Below are 18,279 nucleotides of genomic sequence, written 5' to 3'. Positions count from 1 at the left end.
AGGGAGGCTATCTATGTTGGTTGTAAAATTTGTTGACTTTTCACTGAAGCATTAAAACATATAGAAAGTCATCCTTGAATACATAATAAAATAACATAATAAAAACAACCCTCTAGGTAAATGAATATTTGATTGGTTTCTCTTCAATACATTGACTTCAGTATTTCATGCACTGATTCCCCAATGATGAAAAATGTTACATGCTCATTCTGTAAATTTGCAGGAAGTTGGCGTACATTTGAGAATTTGTTTCTTAAGTGTTTCAAGGAACATAAAACTATGTGTAGAGCCGCGGTGGCAATTAGCTGAAATTTTTCATTTCTGAGGAGAGAAAAGAAGAAAATGGCATTGAGGAGGAGGATGAAGAAGAAGAGAAATGTTGAAATCTTCATATTACCTTGTTTTCCCCAGATTTTGAGGGTGTTTAGTCAGGCGATATAAGCTTAGTACAATCGATAGAAACCCCAGCAGAGAGCAATGCTGCTTCCTTCCAGCTCTCTCTCTCTCTCTCTCTCTCTCAGAAATGAGTCCCACAGCTCCCTGCAAAGTAATTGGTCTAATTAGGTGGAAGGAAGGAGCGCCTTTAAATTCCTCAGATGTCATCCACTTAACATCTTAACATCTGTTCCTGCCTCTTCATGCGCAGCTCCTCACCACACAGGTCTGAAGGACAACTTTTGCTGGGGTCCTGGAACCTTTCTCCCTCCCCCATTTTCTTGAAGTAAGAAGAAACGGACCTTCACTTTGGTGAGATGAACCAAATGTGGCACCTTCCCCCACCTTTATTTCTCAATTTGATGCATATTTGCCTGGGTAAGTACATCAACCCCCCTCGGCTACTAATAGTACAACAGAAGCAATACGCTTAAGCTTTTGTAGTAATCTTTGGTAATGCGGCCTTGCAACTTTTTTTCCAATAACTGTATAAACATTACTTGTAACATCCCCTCCCTTCATGATCCCCTTCCCCTGTTTGCATATTGGCAGCTTCAAATGGGCTGATCTTTTTTTTTTTAACCTGATCTGTGATTAGAATGTAACTAATTTTATTTTTTATTTTTTTTATTTTCTGTGAACTTTGCTGTTCTCTTGCAGCAAGTAAGTAATTATTTCATTACGGCTTCTTGATAGGCATCCCTGTATAAAATATATATTTTAAAAATATTCAACATGTTTAGAATATTGTTTAGATTAGTTAGGGATTGCCTGGAGGTCGAATGAGTTAATCAAAATGTATGGCAGGGATGTACAGTAAGAGAGCATTTTATGACTGTTAACTGAACAAGTGGAACTCCTTGGAATGTATACTGGGTTGTTCCTGAACTCCTGTTCTGCACTTTAGAGATATATGCATGTTTATAATATGTTAATGAATTCATAGCCATTGGGATTGTTAAGAACATAGTACAAGACATCTTTAAGGTGCCCATCAATATTCTAAAAGGTAGATGAGATCAATTAGCATAACTGGATGTGTTATGAACTCTGATTATTCCTGTGGGGGTTTGATTGTTGCTTTGTACTCAGAAAAGGCAGGTAAGCAGTACATCCGCTTGTGATTTACAGATTATTTGCTTCTGGGTTTTCTTCTCTTTTTGATTTGCAGTTCAAGCCAATTATGCTCCTTACTTCTTTGACAATGGCGCCAGCAGTACCAACGGGAACATGGCCCTCCTCAGCCTTTCTGAAGATACAGCCGTGGGTTAGTAGCACAGCACATATTGTTGTTTATAAATAGCTCTTTGTTTTTATTATGGGGCTCAAAAAAAAAGCCACAGACAGGTTTATAGTGACGGTGTCCTCCAAAGGTCTTCTTAGTTTTGGGCATGAGGCTGTTAAGAACTAAATTAGTCAAAAGGATTGTTCCTATAATGATCATTTGTCGGTAGGTATGCAAATGCACACATACATTCTCACATCCATCTCATCCATAGCTGTGCACAACAAATGATGCCACCTAGTCAATTCAGTGGATGAACTAGTGTTAACGAGCGACAGCATGCCTATTTGCTTCTGCATTTGATGTGTATGCAGCATCTTATTCCTGGGGCGTCTTTGATAGACCAGGTATCTTAATCTGTCCCATGCATATAACACACACGATGTTTAATGCAGGCAGGGACATTGAAGTCAAATGGGTTGTGAGTTGTCAGGCCACACACCCTTTTATCGGATGTGCTGTGGCCACATTCAGCATTTACTTTTGCCTGTTTGTAAAGGAACCTGTGCTGAATTTCAATCCCACTATACCGTCATTCCCTGGTTTGTCTGCCCAGATTGCTTCATCAATGCTACTAGAGCCACCATTCACCAGTTTTCCTTCTCATGATGAAGCATCTCTCAGCATCTCTGAAACAATACTACCTGAGCCCCTTCCTACATGCACTGCTTGCCCCCCCCAATATCTTGTCATGTGCCCCTTGACTTTGGAACAGCTGGCCACCCGAGATCTGCCTGGCACCCTCGCTGGGTGTTTTTAAGAGCCAATTAAAAACTTGGCTCTTTAGACAGGCCTTCCCTCCTGCCAATACTTGATTTTTATTTTTCTTGGTTTCTGCCGTTCACTCTCCCATCTTGATTATATTATTATTGTAGCTTTTAATTGTTGTTTTTAAGTCTGGTTTTGTGTGTAATATATTGTAAGCCGCCCTAAGTAGACTCCTCTCTAGAAGGGCGGGATAAAAATCCAATAATAAATAAATAAAGTAAAGGTAAAGGTTCCCCTTGACAATTTTTGTCCAGTCGTGTCCGACTCTAGGGGGCGGTGCTCATCCTGCTTTTCAAGCCATAGAGCCAGCGTTTGTCCGAAGACAATCTTTCCGTGGTCACATGGCCAGTGTAATTTAGACACGGAACGCTGTTTACCTTCCCACCGAGATGGTACCTATTTATCTACTCGCATTTGCATGCTTTCGAACCGCTAGGTTGGCGGGAGCTGGGACAGGCGACGGGTGCTCATTCCGTCGTGTGGATTCGATCTTACGACTGCTTGGTCTTCTGACCCTGCAGCACAGGCTTCTGCGGTTTAGCCCACAGCGCCACCAGTCCACTAGCGTAAACATCCCTCTCATTCAAGCTTCCTTTTCTTTTTAATGTAGCCATTGATGGTATGCTTTTTTTAAAAAAACAGCCAAAATTCAAATTCTATGTGTGTTTCTTATTTAAAGGCTTTACTCAACAAGTCACTGATTCCATATCTAGGAACAGAGCACTTCAGAGCAAAAGACTGTTTATTCAGACAGGAAGGTGTCTTAATCCACATTTCACGGATCAGCTTGCTATTGTTTTGTGTTTGGTCAGTTGGGAGAGAATGACTTTTTCATGTTTGATGTCCCAGCCATGTGACACTGAAAGATTTGCCTTCCTGGAAGGATCGTGTTGTAAGAGGAAGAAATTCCCGTTTGCCTTACTATGTGATCTGATCCCCAAGTGCACTGTACTCTACCCCTCTTTTATCTCCCCCCCTTGCCACCTGCAGTGTTAATTTAAAGGGAATGGAGGGGCAAAGGCTAAAACTTTAAAATGTAGTGCTAGCTATTGATGAGTAAAGATATTTGTCCTGATGAAGAACCTTAGCTTTCTTTAGAGAGAGAGAAAAAAAAACTGTGTTTGGAGACAGTTGAATTATGTGAGATGAGTCTGGTAGGGAATGGCAGCTGAATGTATGGCCTCATTGGCAGAGCTTGGAAGCATTACCCTTTCTCTTTGCTACAACCCCCAGAATTCAACAGGCAGCATAGGTATTGGTCCAAGTTCTGCTGTATCCTGAAGGTTTTCTCATGCTGTGCTGATTGTTTAAGGACTATTACTGTGTCTGAGGTGATCTGAGGAAATTCAAAAGTTGTATCTGTAGGGTTAGATTTTTGATGATTTATTTACATATGTAAGTCAGCTAGACAAATCATGGAGGTGGGTGAAAAGGCTTTAAAACTAGAAGTGAGCAACACGTACCCCAGTTCTGCAGCTTTGTGTATGAATTGTGAAGCAAAGTTCCCCTTTTAATTTGGAAAACCCGAGTACAAGAGTTCACCCATTGTGTGGGATCAAGGAACACATCCCTACCATTCCTTTACAAATATGTAGCCTCCCTCTCTTCATGAAGCCATTTATTTATTTATTTATTTATTTATTTATTTATTTATTTATTTATTCATTCATTCATTCATTCATTCATTCATTCATTCATTCATTCATTCATTCATTCATTCATTCATTCATTCATTTATATCCCACCTATCTGGTCTTACGACCACTCTAGGCGGCTTCCAAACACATTGCAACAAAGGATATATGGGGAGGCTCACCTTGCTACCAAGGGAACACCAGCTTTATCCTTGTCACCATCTTGCGATGACCATGATCTTTGTTCTCCCTTATGATGATGTATAGCTAATTCTGGTTGGTTACATAGCATTGCAACATCCTTTCACTCACAGGACGGTCCTTCTCTAGCTAACAGTAACAGAATGTAAAAATATATAGAAAGAGCAGAAATATGGATCATTACATTTGTGACAAGACACACTGGTATGCTGGACAGCTACAGCACACTTTGCAGCCACAGAACACAATCATTTCACCCCATATATTCTGTGAGCTGTACCAGAGTATAATCCAGGTAACATCTAAATAGAGGATAGCTGTATTTAATGGTAAAGATCAGTGGCTCAATATGTTGGCTAGTATACTACTGGGGACATCCACAACAAAAGGGAAATCCCACCTGGCTGTTTTCACACTGTTTGAGAGATCAGACACACAGCTGGTCCTACAATAGGAGGTCTAGCCTGAGTGGGGGCATTGTTTATGCAATTGTCCTTCCACTCCATATTTCTGCAAAAGATGCTGGCCGTTGCTTTCTATTGATCCAGCCAACAAATGTTGTACTCCTGAAGAAGGAATCAAGCTTCCCTCCACTCATGATTACCAATATATAAATCTCTTTAAAAAGGACCACTGAGAAGATCTAATGAAGGTATGTTACATTTTTGAGAACCAGTAATCTAACACCCTCCTATTGTGGTGATAATTACACTTAGAATTATGACTCTTAAACAACGGAATTCCAAAACATCCGCCCATCTTATATTAATATTGGAGGCACGTTTCATTCTTACACCAAATATTTTGAGGCAGTCAGTACAGAAAATGGTGGGCAGACAAACTTCTAGGAAGTGTGGAGTAGCCCAGTGGGTTCCTGTTCCTGCTGATGTCCTACTTTTTCCCATTGTAATACTGATTTAAATGATTCTCCCAAGTTCAATGAGGAGTGGATAGTGTGGGGTTTTTTTAAAAGAGGGAATTAAATGGGAGCAATTGGAAACAAAATTTATATGTGCAGCAGCCATTTGTGACCCAGGAGTCTATAGGCTACCATTCTCCCCCGCCCCGCCCCCCCACTTTCCCAACATGCACAGATAGACATGCCATGCCTATAAACAGAGGTCCCTCACAGAATTATATTCATTTATGATATATCTACTCATTTTATTTAGAATAATTATGTATATCCTACCTTTCTGCTTGACATCAGCCCCCCAAGGTAGCAGCTAACAAGAATAACACCTCTTAATAACAAATAAGGTTCTTTCAAGGTCAGCGGTTGTAGGATATCCCCAAGGTGAAAAATAGCAACACCCCAAGCCTGAAATATGTCATAGCTCTGTGAAGTAATTATGGGGAGGATATAGAAGAAGTCAAGATGAGTGCTAATGCTGAATCTGAGAATGGATCTACACTATAGCAATTTGATTCAAATTTAAAATGGCCATCACTCTATCCTATGGAGTCCTGGAATCTGTAGTTTGCTGAGGTGCTTAGAGTTCTCTGCTGTAGTTCAAGGAGCTCTCTGACAGAAAATTCTAAATATTTCATTGAACTACAGTTCACAGGAATCTGCAGGATGGAACTGTGGCTCTTAAAGTGGAATCAAGCCACTCTTACTGTGTCATGGAGACACACCATCATGGTGGAAGGAGCAACAGGGCTGCCATTATGCTTTTGAACTACAGATTGCAACAACAAAAAGAGAAAAAGGAAACACTTAGAAAATTATTGTAAAGGGACCAGTTGATTAAGATTTTTAGTGAGAGGAATCAAAAATCTAATTTAGTTTTGATTAGCACTAGAGGATCAAATGTTTAATTAAATAAGCAAAATAGTATATTAAATATTGTTATTGGTTTTAAAGGAAGACTCCTAAAATGGCATGTGTTATTACAGTTGATACCATTCTATGTAGCAACATCCAGCATTGTTTATTTCTTTACTTTGATGCTTTTTTTAGTTTAAGTTGGCTTCCCTACTCTGGCATTTTCCAGATCCTTCAGTTTAGACTACAAATTTCCCATTCGCTTTCCCTTCCAGTCCTTTCCCCCAATTTTTGAAGAACAGCCATTGAGGAGATTTAGCTCTTTGCCTTGCACAGTTTCTCCAGTAGACCTTAATCCTCTGGAAGCAGCTGGCCCCTAAAATCCCATCAGATGAGACTCTTTAGGAAGTCACTTTCTTTTGCCTCAGACCCTTACCTTCAACATGCCGGCCTACTTTGCAGGGTTGTTGTAACGCAGAGGTAGGGAACCATTCTTGGGAGAATTACTGCACTGGCTTGAGGTGAATATGTTGGGAGCCAGTGTGGTTGCCCAGATGAACATCCATACTTTTGGAAAATGGGTATGATGTACACAAACACACAAAATGTACAAAAATAATTTGATTCCTCAATTTCTGGATCAAGATTTGTCTTAGCTGAAGGTTATTTCTCATGGACAGCAAAAGGACGTCCCAGATCAGACATTACAAAGAACATGCAAACAACCTGGCTGGCTGGGAGCATTGTCAAGAGGTTGTGATATGCAGATATGCCAAATGGTCCTGGGAGGAAGCTCTGGTGTACAGTCCTAGCAGACAAACATCACACCTGAACAGGGAAGGAAACTATTCAGGGTTGAAATGGGTCATCAGAGGGATTAAGTCTCAGATCAAAAAGGAGCCATGCCCAGACCTCAGGTCTGGAGATTTCACAAATGAAACAACAGAGAGTGATTGTTGTGGGTTTTTCGGGCTCTTTGACCATGTTCTGAAGGTTGTTCTTCCTAACGTTTTGCCAGTCTCTGTGGCGGGCATCTTCAGAGGACTGGAGTAGCACTCTGTGTTCTGCGTTCTGACTCCTATTCTCTGAAGATGCCGGCCACAGAGTCTGGCGAAATGTCAGGAAGAACAACCTTCAGAACACGGCCAAAGAGCCCGGAAAACCCACAACAACTATTAGATCCTGGCCATGAAAGCTTTTGTGAACAGAGAGTGACTTTGATGTTAGAAGGTAGAAAAAGTGTTACGCTTAGAAGTCAGGAGTTAAGTGAGCATAGACTTGAGAATGGCATTTAAGGAGTTAGGCTAGTGAAGGTAGCTGGCCTGAGTGCTAGCAGGGAAAGTTAAGTGCAGGAGGAGAGAAAAGGAGAAACACAGCTCTTATCGCAGTTTTGTTTTCTTGTATGTATTTTCTCTGCCAATGTCCAAAAGCCTGCTTCTTGCATTGTGTTTCATGATATTGCAACCATTTAATTTCCTCTCATTCAATCAAGCTTATCTTTTAATTTGCCTTTTATTCTTTACAAAAATTCCATTAAAAGACCTTTGATCTAGATTTTGTTTTAGAAGAACCCGGATTCTGGATCTCCTGCCTGGCCATTTGTCTATGGCTACCGTATAGTTCTGAGAGCATGATAAAAGTGCTCTCTCTGCACATAGAGTTCAATCAGGAGGAGGAGGAGGATGGCAGCTAGGAAAAGAATTTAACATGGCACCCTTCTCTGAAGCCTAATGGGATAAATTCCAGCCTCCAACAGCTTCTTGGGAATTTCACCTGCCTTGAGGAAAAGTGCCGAGACCTGTGGGATCCACTGGAAAAGGATTCAGAGGGGCTGGTCCCATTCCACATACAAACAGATGGCTTCACTCAGCTCTCACATTACCAGCTGGGGAAGGAGCCCCTAGAGACTGTACGACAGACCTGGGCAAAGTGCGGCCCTCCAGATGTTGTTGAACTGCAAATCCCAACACTCCTCACTATTGGCTGCTGGGAGCTGCAGTTCAGCAACATTTGAAGGGCCACATTTTGCCCAGGTCTGCTGTAGGAGAAGCCAAATAGGAAGTCTCTGGGGCCAGATAGAGCCCATCTCAATCTGCCAGTTTATCATCCTTACTCTGTTTCCATCTCCCTTCCCACTTGCTTGCAATTTCTGCCTTCTTACACCTTTCATCCAAAGCTTTATTGCTCCCATTGTAGCCTTGATATATTGGGTATGCGGGTGGATTTATGCCAGGATTAAGTTTCAGCACAATTATGCACTTACTGATGGCTGGGAGGAAGAGATTCTTCTGCCCCCCCCCCCCCGATGAAGTCGGCTGTGTTTCCTTGTGCTTGCATTTGGTTGTGCTCATAAAGATAAGGCAGTATTCTAATTCACTTTTCTGTTTTAGCAAGAGGAGGCAGAAATGCCAAGGATAGATTTTTTTAATTGGTGTTAATTCTGTGCTGGGAAGTGTTCCCAGGGTGTTAATGATATGGAGAGTCAGTGCTGGGAAGGGTGTAAAAAATATCAGCCAGTCACTCAGTGTCTGATCTGGAAACAAAGCCATAAAGCCCTCTGTTTTTAATGCTTTATTAACATTCTAGCAATTGTACCGCCAGTAAAACATCTGTAGATATTTGGGTATCAGCTTGGTTACCAAGAGGCAAGAAAAAAAAGTGGATTTCTTCTGCTAAGTGTTTAAATGACACCCTTGCTCTCCAAAAGGACATGAAGTTTAATATTTCATGCTGATTTCAACCATAGGTTATTTATCATTGCACTGCGGGCCCCTCAAATGCAGCCCTGGTAAACATTTGCTACTGCTGTGCAAGATTTGGGTAGAATTTGCAAACAAATCACCAGATCCTGCATCATATGTACAGTAGCTTCCTAAAATCAAAGAGGCCGAGTCAAATGATTTAACTATAAGCAGGTCTAATTCTTTTGTCAGTCATTTAATATATCCATATCCTTGTCTAATTTCTTCCATAGAAGCTTGAATTCAGATATTCCTGTTTAATTGTTCTGGAAAATCCTGTAAGGAATCTTGAGAATAACCATTTGTTGAGGAGGCAGAGAATTCTCTGTTAGAAATTCTTAGTTCCCTGGAAGGAGAAAATGGATATGAAATCAGTTCAGGGTGGCCATAACCTTTTATGACAGCTAATTTTACTGAACACATTTGGAGTGTGATCAGATGGAGATATAGCTTGAATTCTATATTACTTGTAGCACAGTCCAGTTTGAACTATTTTCTGGTGAAATGCAGGAAATTGAGAACCAGCCTAACTCAACTTCATGCCATTCTGGTCCAGCAGCAAGTTTACTTTCTTTTGGACCTCAGCTGGAGTGATTCCTGTGTGCACAAAAGGGTTGTTTTAAGAGAGAGAACACCCAGCAAAACAATACCCCCCCAGTGTGTTCCAAGGCAATCTGAAAGCCTGATCTGATTGTACCCTTGCAATTGCACTCCAATAGGACTGGTCTGTAGTCCTTACAATTTCCCGCTGCTATTATGGATTTCTGTGCTGGAATGATGCAGGAGTTCAGCCAAGCCTGGCCTGGATTTGACCCTAGGAGGTTAAGACAACACAAGGCCAGCAAAGCATGAGGCTTCCACTCTTTTGTTGTTGTTGTTAAGTGTTCAAAATCCAGGTGGTCAGGAAAGCAAGTCTCACAGTGTTGTTGTTTGATGTCTGTCTTTGCTCCATTCATTTGAGTGGAGGATATGGAGATCAAATCTTGCAGAGGCAAAATTCAGTTGCTGGATGGAAATAGGACACCAGCAGGGGATCAGGATAATAGCCTAGGTCATCCTTTGTGATTTTGAAATGTTGTTCACTCATTTGAACAACATTTCAAAGGAAACAGAAATTGAGGCGGGGGGGAATCCCCAGTGAATGTTGCTCCCTCACAACTCTGACTTTGCCCTTTTGTTTTTACATACACACACAGCTTCAACAAATGGATGGCTCTCTATAGTCATACTGGGGTGGGAAACAAGATTTCCAAAGATGACACTAGGAATCCACCACACTTCACCCCATAATCTGTAGGGTTGGGCACTTAGCAAACTTCCCCTCCCCCATCATTTCTATATCCACAAGTATCATTTGCACTACTATAGGATTGAATGGTTCTGTAAGTTCCTTTGAGAGCAAAAGAAAAGGCTCTTGGTTTGGAGCAGATGGAATGGCTAAGACAGAAAAACTTGAGGCCTTCCTAGTCATTTCAGAAGAATTTAGGTAAATTCCTAATTAATATTAGGGAAGACATGCCAATTTCCTCTGATGAATCTGAGTCTGGGTAGTGGTGGTTCCAAAGTCAGTAGAGCAGTGAATCCACTCTGGGTTTCAGTCTGAACTAGAGGTATGGAGGCTTGTGTTTTTTAACAACAACTGCCAGAATTCTGCTAGCAATGTGGCTATGCCACTGGGCTTGGAGAATTCTAGGAGCTCTATTCCAAAAATCAGATCTAGTTTGAGCACTTCAGAACTGTCCAAGGTGCTGAATTCTACTTTCAGAGTAATTTGAACATCTTGAATAGCTCGCTTAAAGCTCTGTTGAAGAAAATGGATTCACCACTCCACTGACATCAGAGCTACTGAGGATAAGATAGCAGTTCAGCCGAGCTTCTTTGAACATTGTCAGACAAATAAGAAGCATGCCTTTTTTTTACACTTCCTCTTTAGTTCTTCCCTCTCCTGAACTGGGTAACAAAAACACTGGTATCTTTTCTTTTCACGGTATCTAAAAAAACGGTTGCAGCCACTGTCTTTCATACTGCTGGATGTAAAAGAGAATACAAAGATCTCTTTTTCATTCAGCAAAGTTCTGTCCTGGGGATAGATCCTATGCACCTACAAAATGAGGTGGTAGAGTGGATCGTAGCTGAGGAATACTTAGCCCACCCCAGCATTTTAAAACACTTGTTTACTGATATTTAAAAACAACACAGAAGAAGGAGAGGTTCTAGCTCAAGTCCCTGCCAGCAATGCTAAATACTGGGGAAGGGGCACAAAGAAGCATTAAAATGTCATTACCATTTATCCACCCCATATGGGCATACCTGTATAGCTAAGGTGATTCAGTCTAGTGGCTCCCCATCTTTGCTTCTCCAAGTATTTTAGACAAGAGCTCCCAGAACCAACACCCAGTATGACCAATAGTTAGACATTCTGGGTCTTGATGTCCAAAGTAGGATGATAAACGCATGAGAATCGCTGGTTCAGTATCTTATACCATTTGAGGACTCAACCGCTTCATTTTACCTGACTATTGAGCAGCCCAAGGATGCAAGAATGCAATGAATCAGGTGCTTTTAGATCAAGCAAAATCATTTTGATTAAAATTTCAAACTGAGCAAAAGTTCTGGAGTTATCTTAGCTCAGTGACATAGGAGTAATTTTTTATATACACACTACCTGGAACTTACAGGGCCATTTACAAAAAGTGAACTTAATTAAAAGTGGCTATTCCTATAACAAAATCATATTGACTTTTGACATACCTTCTGACACAAAAATCTGCCAAAATTTTCTAGAGGAACATGTCCAAATCTGTCTTTTGCAGGTACTCATGTATATACTCTGAATGGAACGGATCCAGAAGGGGATCCAGTAACCTATGGCATGACCTTTGAAGCTGGATCAAGAAGCTACTTTGCTGTTGATGAAAATTACGGAAATGTTACACTGATTGAGGAACTTGACCGAGAGGTATGGTGTGACAGAACAAAAGTTGTTTGTAGTACAATGCTAAGTTTCAAAACAGTTTTTGTATGGCAGTTCTCTAGTGGTGGTAACCCACTATTTAGACTGTACTTCTTAAAATTTCAAGGTGGGGGGGGAACTCCCATGACCAGATGCTCTTCCATACAAAAACATTTCTTCAAAGAAAAAATTAGTCTTACTCTGCATAGGTAATTTATGTCTCATAAGGAATATTTAGTTATAAATACTGTATATATGTAATTACCCTGCCCGAGGTCTTGAAAGGTATAGCCCAGACACAGTATTTATTGCCTGCAGTGAAAACTTAGGCCATTCTCTGCCATTCATAAGATTACCAGTTATATGGAGCATCCTTTGTAGGGAACAAAAGCAGCAAAATCAGGGAGCTGGACAGGGGAGAGATTGTATTTGTCTTCAGTGTGGAAGGGATTGTCACTCTCAAATTGACCTCCTCAGCCACACTAGATGCTGTTCCAAGTCCTCCATACAGAGCACGTTACCATAGTCTCTCGAGACTGAAGGATGCCTAAACGCAATGTAGAGTACAAAATGAGTTCATTACAATGGTTGTATCCATTTTTACAGGACTGTACCTCTGACAAACAACTGTACTTTTAAAAAAAGTAATTGCTTTATTTTTAATTCATTTTTAGTGAAATATTATTGACTGGGTTCTTTTGCTTTGTTGCCAGCTGCCTACATTGTTTATGGAACTGCTGAAATATACCATGTTATATATGGGCCAAAATTGTTGTGTAACTTATCTGTGGAAGGGTGAAGGTGTCATCAGCAGGGAGAGATTTTTGGTGATTAAAGACTTCCTCCTTCAGTTCATAGTTCCCACAGCTTCCACATAATTAAACATATTGCTTGTGAATGGGATAAGCTGCAGGACAGAAAGAGGAAGTCTTTAATTGAAAAATCTCCCTCTTCCAGTGATATCATTAACCTTTCACAGGTGTAACTTAACAAGGTTTTGGCTAAATAAACATAATAGTCAGTGTCCTGTTGAGGTTTTACTGGGTGGAACACTAGTGTAGTAATGCAGCATAGCACCATTTGCACAAACGTTGCAAAAGAGAGGATTGGTTTTCTTCATGGAGATCAGTTTGCACAAAAGCAACATTTGTGCAATTGCTGAACTGTCACAAGACTATGCTGGGAAAAGTTACAGCTCAGTAGATGATGGTGAAGTACTAATAACCACATCCATGCCTACAAACAAACAAAAGTGTTCTTAAAAACTCCATAGCTGTTGGTGACCCTTATAATGTATTTCATGTATTCCAGAAATTGCTTGAGATATTCTGAACAGTCAATGTGCCCCTGAGTTCACTCTTTACTCAGGAGTAACTACAACTGCATTCAACCACCTTCATCTGGTGACAAGCTCTGTTGAACACAATGTATTTGTTTAAAAATATTTACTTTAAGGAGGTGAATAGAAGCCTATTCACAAATACAATTTGTGTTTAACTAGATATCTATAGGTTTGTGCTATTAGTTTTTCCTCAGAAAGTTTTCTTCAGACAGAAGAACCATACTACTTTCAAGAGTAGGGGCATAAGATTTCGCCAGATTTTTTCAATTTGAGGTTCAGTCCCCTACTGTTTGTAATACCTATGCCTGAAGAATACTGGGGGATCCAAACATTCAACTTATTTGTAACTTTTTTATTTGAAATATGTAATACCCAAACCAGATGCTTGTATTAGATCTAATCGGCTACTCACATTCAAAATTAAGTAAGCGACATTTTAGAAATGTGATATTTCTGCATTCTGGAAAAGCCTTAGAATGCAACATCTATGACAACAATTGATTTCTGTTTTTTTATTGTTGTTGTTGCTGCTGCTGTTTTTAGAGAGAAGATGAGATTGAAGTTATTGTCAGCATTTCAGATGGCTTAAGTACAGTAAGTATTTCAACAGGAAAGAAACTTTCTTATTCATGTAGCATTTTATGCAGTGAAAATGATAGTTACAATCCTCAAGCTGTACAATGAGCTTCCCACACACTTATTTTGCAAATAAAAGATTGTGTTATCTGATGATCTGCTGTAAGATCCTTTTGCTCACCTTGATAAGCATATGAAATTGGAACCAACCCTAGGAAACCCATGTCCTGGGACATAGCCTAATACTCTTCCCTACCCTCCAAATTGATCCTACTCAGGTCTTTTTGCTTCATTCACTGGTTCACTCAAAGATGGAAAAGATGAGAGATCACTGGTACCCCTATATAACTGGGTTGGGTAGCAACTTTTGATTTTTCATTTGTTTATAGACTGTAGCCCTCATTAGGTCTAGCTAGTATAGCCAATGGTGAAGGAATTGCAGTTGAGTAACATCTGGACAGCTGCAAGTTGCCAGTCTTTGCTGTGTAGAGAATGAAACATGAAAGGTGGTTTGTTTTTGTTTGTGTGTTTTTGGCCAAGTTGCCTTGATATGTTGATACACCTTTTCTCACAAAGAGTGGGAACATTTTAATTCACTTTGCAAAGCTTGTTTTAATTCATTGTGCTCATGTAAAATTTTATTGTGTTCAACTTCAGGTGGCTGAGAAAGTTAGAATCGTTGTTACAGATGCTAATGACGAAAGCCCAGAATTTATCAACACACCTTACATAGTCCAAGTCCCAGAGGTCAGTGACATTTATTCATTCTCTTGATTAACTGTGAATGGGCAGCAGATTGTGTAGGGTTACTCCATGGTCCACCATAGATCCACCATTGGCATGGTATTTTCCTTCAGACAGTTGCAAGAGAAATGTAGGGGACAAAAACAGCCACTCTTTGTGGCCTTCATAGATCTTACAAAAGTCTTTGATTTGGTTAGCAGAGATGGCCTTTTTGAAATACTTCCCAAGATTGGATGTCCACCTTGACTTCTTAACATCACCAGGTCCTTCCATGAGGAAATGAAGGGCACTGTAGTTTTTGATGGCTCAACATCAGATCATTTGACATCCGAAGCAGAGTGAAACAGGGGTGTGTCGTCACACCGACCCTGTTTGGGATCTTTTTTGCTGTCATGCTGAAGCACACTTTTGGAACTGCAACAGAAGGCGTTTATCTATCTCTGGACTAGATCGGATGGAAAGCTCTTTAATCTCTCTAGATTAAGAATGAAGACTAAAGTCCAGCTGAAATGCATGCAGGACTTCCTCTTCACCGATGATGCAGCTGTTGTTGCCCATTCTGCTGAAGAGCTCCAACAACTTATGAATCTGCGAAGGCTTTCATGGTCAGGACCTAATGGTTGTTGTGGGTTTTTCTGGGCTCTTTGGCCGTGTTCTGAAGTTTATTCTTCCTAACGTTTCGCCAGTTCAGAGGATTGCACTCTTCAGAGGACAGCACTCTGCTGGCCACAGAGACTGGCAAAACGTTAGGAACACGGCCAAAGCCTGAAAAACCCACAACAACCAACAATGAATCATTTTAGTAAGGCCTGCCAAGATTTTTGACTAACAATCAGCCTGAAGAAAACACAAGTCATGGACTCACATCCCTCTATTACCATCTCTACACAAGAATTGGAGGTTGTTCATGACTTTGTGTACCTTGGCTCAACAATCCCTGACACTCTCTCCCTAGATGTCGAGCTGGATAAACGCATTGGGAAAGCAGCTACCATGTTCTCTAGACTCACAGAGTATTGCTCAATAAGAAGCTGATGACACATACCAAGATCCAGGTCTATAGAGCCTGTATTCTGAGCACACTCCTGTACTGCAGTGAGTCCTGGACCCTTTGTGCACGGCAGGAGAGGAAGCTGAACACCTTCCATATGCGTTGCCTCTGATGGATTTTTGTTATCAGCTGGCAGGACAAAGTTCCAAATAGAGTAGTCCTAGAACAAGCTGGAACTTTTAGCATGTATACATTACTGAAACAGCACCATCTATGTTGCCTTGGGTATGTCGTGAGAATGGCTGATGGTCGGATTCCAAAACATCTGCTATATGGAGAATTAGTGCAAGGAAATCGCCTCAGAGGGTGACCACAGCTGCGATACAAGGATATGTGCAAGCGGGATCTGAAGGCCTTAGGCATGGATCTCAACAGATGGGAAACTTTGACACCGAGCATTCAGCCTGGAGGCAGGTGGTGCATTGTGACCTGTCCCAATTTGAAGAAACACTTATTCAGCAGGCCGAGGCAAAGAGACAGTCCCCAAACCAGCAAAACCAGGGAGCTGGACAGGGGACAGATTGTATTTGTCTTCAATGTGGAAGGGATTGTCACTCTCGAATTGGCCTTCTCAGCCACAATGCTGTTCCAAGACGTCTATTCAGAGCATGTTACCATAGTCTCTCGAGACTGAAGGATGGCTACAGTCCTCCGTGGTGGAGTAAATCTGAATGTGGCCAGTGGAGGTTATGTAGTCAGCACCACAAGTTGCTTTTCTAGTGAGTTTAAAAGGCAGTCACCACCCAGTTCCACTTTAAGTGTAGATTTCTGAGGGATCAACCCAGAGATGGAAATACCTGGGCCACCCACTGGAATTGGCAAATTTCCATCACAAATGGTATTTTGTCCCTGGACTCAGATGACGAAAGATGAGTTTTTGGAAACACGTTCTCAGACCTAGGAAACAGCCATTCGTGTCCAAAGCTGAGGAATCTCCTGCAGTCATCACTTTCGGGACTAAGACTGAAGATGGAACTGTCTCCTTCAGGCCAGTGTAGAATGTTAATATTCAACGTTTCCACAGAAATCTGGAACCAAAATTTGTGTACATTGTATTTCTTCTGAACTCAGCATTTCTGCTTATCTCTAGTTTCAAAGTTATGCAGGAAGAAGGCCATGCAGTGACAGATATAATATTTAAAGAGAGATTGCAAGTTTATTCTATGCAACCTGAGCAAAGCTTACCTGTTTTCATGATAATGGCTGAAATTTATGCTCTTGTGCATTTTTGCAAAAAGTGTAACTTTTAGAGGTGAATTGCCATAAGTTAAGAAATCTTCGTAGATATTATTTTTTGCTGTAAGGATCTGGAGACAGGATCCTGATGGAGCCCAGGCACTCATCAATTTGCCCATAATCATTTTCTCCTGAAAACTGGAAGAAGTTTTTTTTACCTCAGAGCACAAACATATTCATATTGATCACCATGAGAATGCATTGAAACTGGTCCCTGTGTTCTTCCGAGGTCATGTCTGTCAAATGGTATAGTCTTTACCTATACTTTTCCTGAAGTACTTTCTGAGCTTTAGTCTATATATTTTGATGCTCAGTGAATAGCAGAAAACAGCTGATATATAGGCATAGTCTCAGTTTTTCTGTATCTCTTTTTTCTCTTGTTCTTAACCCTGATCATCCTCTCTGTTTGCATTCTTAGAACACTCCTTCAGGGAGCAGCATATTCAAGATTGAAGCAATGGACAGAGACACAGGTTCAGGGGGGAGCATTACTTACTTCCTACAGGTAAATATTGTTCAAAGGAACCAGAAATTGCAAGAAAAAAAAGTATGAGAAAGTTGATAGATTCATGAAGCTGAGGGCCACTTAAAATATTCTGCCCAGGAAGTTCTGGCCAAGATAACTAGAATAAACAGAGATGCTAAAATCACCATTAATATGGCAAAGGCTAAGTCAACAAATCTTAAAAGGCCTAAGAGAAACAAAAAGCCTTCAGTTGATGCTAAAATAACAATAATGTGGAAACAAAGCTGAGCAACCCTGGTAAGTATGATACCATGATCTTGGTTCAGATTTTTTTAGACATGTGAAAGTTACAGTAGTAGGAAGGGGCAATACTATACATTGTTAGTTGTGAATTACTCTAGGCAACTAAGTTTCAGAAGAACAGGATTAAAAGGCTGGAAAATGTCTAGAAGGAGATAATCATGTTGGTAAATGGTCTAGGAAACCAGCAATTGAGGAACAAATGAGGGAGTTGGGTATGTTAACTTGGAGAAGAGGTGATTGAGAGGTAACAAGATAGCCATCTTCAGATATCTGGAGGGCTATCATGTGGCAGATGGAGCAAAAAAAATTCTGTTGTTCCAAAGGGTAGGGCCTGAACCATTGCATTCTATTTACAAGAAAAGAGATTCTGACTAAATATTAGGAAGAACTTCCCAATGGGAGATTCTGGTGCTTTTATTCATTTTCAGCTTCATAGACTTAAGCCCAGAATTTTCAATATGCATATATGCATTTTTCCCGTAAGAATTCAAATGAATGTTTATTTATTAGTAATTTTTCATTATTTACATGTATACATCACCTTTCTTCTGGTGACCTCACAGCAGTATCCACGGCTCTCTTCTTCCTCAGTTTATCTAAACAAAGATACTGTGAAGGACATCTGGTTAACTGAGAGGTTAAAAACAAAAGTCAACTCCAAAGTTTCTTGACTATGGGGGTTCTAGAACCTGGATCTTCCGCATCATAGTTCTGCACTCTAAGTACCTCACATTGCCTTTCATAGCTCTCCACCATGTCATGACTGAAATGTGTTT

At 40.6% G+C, this 18,279-nt stretch overlaps 1 protein-coding gene across 2 annotated transcripts in view; it reads left to right on the top strand.

The window, feature by feature from the left end:
- The first annotated feature begins 376 nt into the window (after nt 1-376).
- Nucleotides 377-18,279, top strand: part of CDHR1 (cadherin related family member 1) — a 68,422-nt gene continuing 50,519 nt past the window's right edge. For both annotated transcript variants that reach the window (XM_020796830.3, XM_072995071.2), the window contains exons 1-6: nt 377-813; nt 1,607-1,702; nt 11,646-11,791; nt 13,671-13,721; nt 14,361-14,450; nt 17,153-17,239. In XM_020796830.3, the coding sequence (XP_020652489.3) occupies nt 753-813; nt 1,607-1,702; nt 11,646-11,791; nt 13,671-13,721; nt 14,361-14,450; nt 17,153-17,239 (531 nt within the window). In that variant the 5' untranslated portion in view covers nt 377-752. The remainder of the gene's footprint in view (nt 814-1,606; nt 1,703-11,645; nt 11,792-13,670; nt 13,722-14,360; nt 14,451-17,152; nt 17,240-18,279) is intronic.

This window comes from Pogona vitticeps, chromosome 3, assembly GCF_051106095.1.
Source record: "Pogona vitticeps strain Pit_001003342236 chromosome 3, PviZW2.1, whole genome shotgun sequence".
NCBI classification, from domain to species: domain Eukaryota; kingdom Metazoa; phylum Chordata; class Lepidosauria; order Squamata; family Agamidae; genus Pogona; species Pogona vitticeps.
This window is presented reverse-complemented; position numbering and strand designations above follow the sequence as displayed.